This window comes from Dreissena polymorpha, chromosome 5, assembly GCF_020536995.1.
Source record: "Dreissena polymorpha isolate Duluth1 chromosome 5, UMN_Dpol_1.0, whole genome shotgun sequence".
NCBI classification, from domain to species: Eukaryota; Metazoa; Mollusca; class Bivalvia; order Myida; family Dreissenidae; genus Dreissena; species Dreissena polymorpha.
The window spans coordinates 1498395-1499157 of NC_068359.1; the positions used below are offsets into that span (position 1 = coordinate 1498395).

At 43.0% G+C, this 763-nt stretch overlaps 1 protein-coding gene across 1 annotated transcript; it reads left to right on the forward strand.

Annotated features, from left to right (window-relative positions):
- Positions 1-447, forward strand: LOC127881240 (putative nuclease HARBI1). The gene has a single exon (XM_052428978.1). It carries the CDS (start codon positions 1-3, stop codon positions 445-447), a length of 447 nt encoding a protein of 148 aa, XP_052284938.1.
- Positions 448-763: the final 316 nt, after the last annotated feature.

The following is a 763-nucleotide window of genomic DNA, read 5'->3' on the forward strand; positions in this document are numbered from 1 at the left end:
ATGGAATGTGCCACACGCTTCGGAGCAATTGATGGCAAACATGTGGCTATCAGATGCCCAAATAACACTGGATCATTGTTTTACAATTACAAAGGCTTCTTTTCGGTGGTTCTTCTGGCTTTGGTGGACGCCGATTATACGTTTTTGTGGACAGATATTAGTGGATACGGGTCCATGTCTGACGCTCAGATATACAACGAGTCCGAATTGAAGGAGTGTTTTGAAAATGGAACAATCAGATTCCCAGATCCAGAACCAATACCCAATGATGATCAGGACATGCCATATATTATCTTGGGTGATGACGCTTTTGGACTACGAACCCACCTGATGAAACCATATTCCCACCGGGGACTTTTGAAGCAAGAGTTGATAACCAACTATAGAATTTCAAGAGGGAGACGTGTAGTAGAGAACGCTTTCGTTATACTGGCACAGAGATGGTAGATAGTGTTGACCACCATGATGCAAGGACCTGACATAGTGAGTACTGTATACGAAGCTTGCATATGCCTTCATAATCTAATGATAAAACGGTATCCCGTGAAGCAGAATACCCAACTTGACGCGGAGGATAAATCATAATGTAGTAACAGGCCTCTGGAGAGCGAATGCAAACATGCATGACTTTGAAGCAATCAACGGACCCAAAAGGGATAATGTAGCAGGAAAGAGACAACGGGAGTATCTGAAGTTGTACTTTAACAGTCTAGCAGGATCGGTGCCATGGCAATAACATATGGTAACAAAACAATAGAGTTGG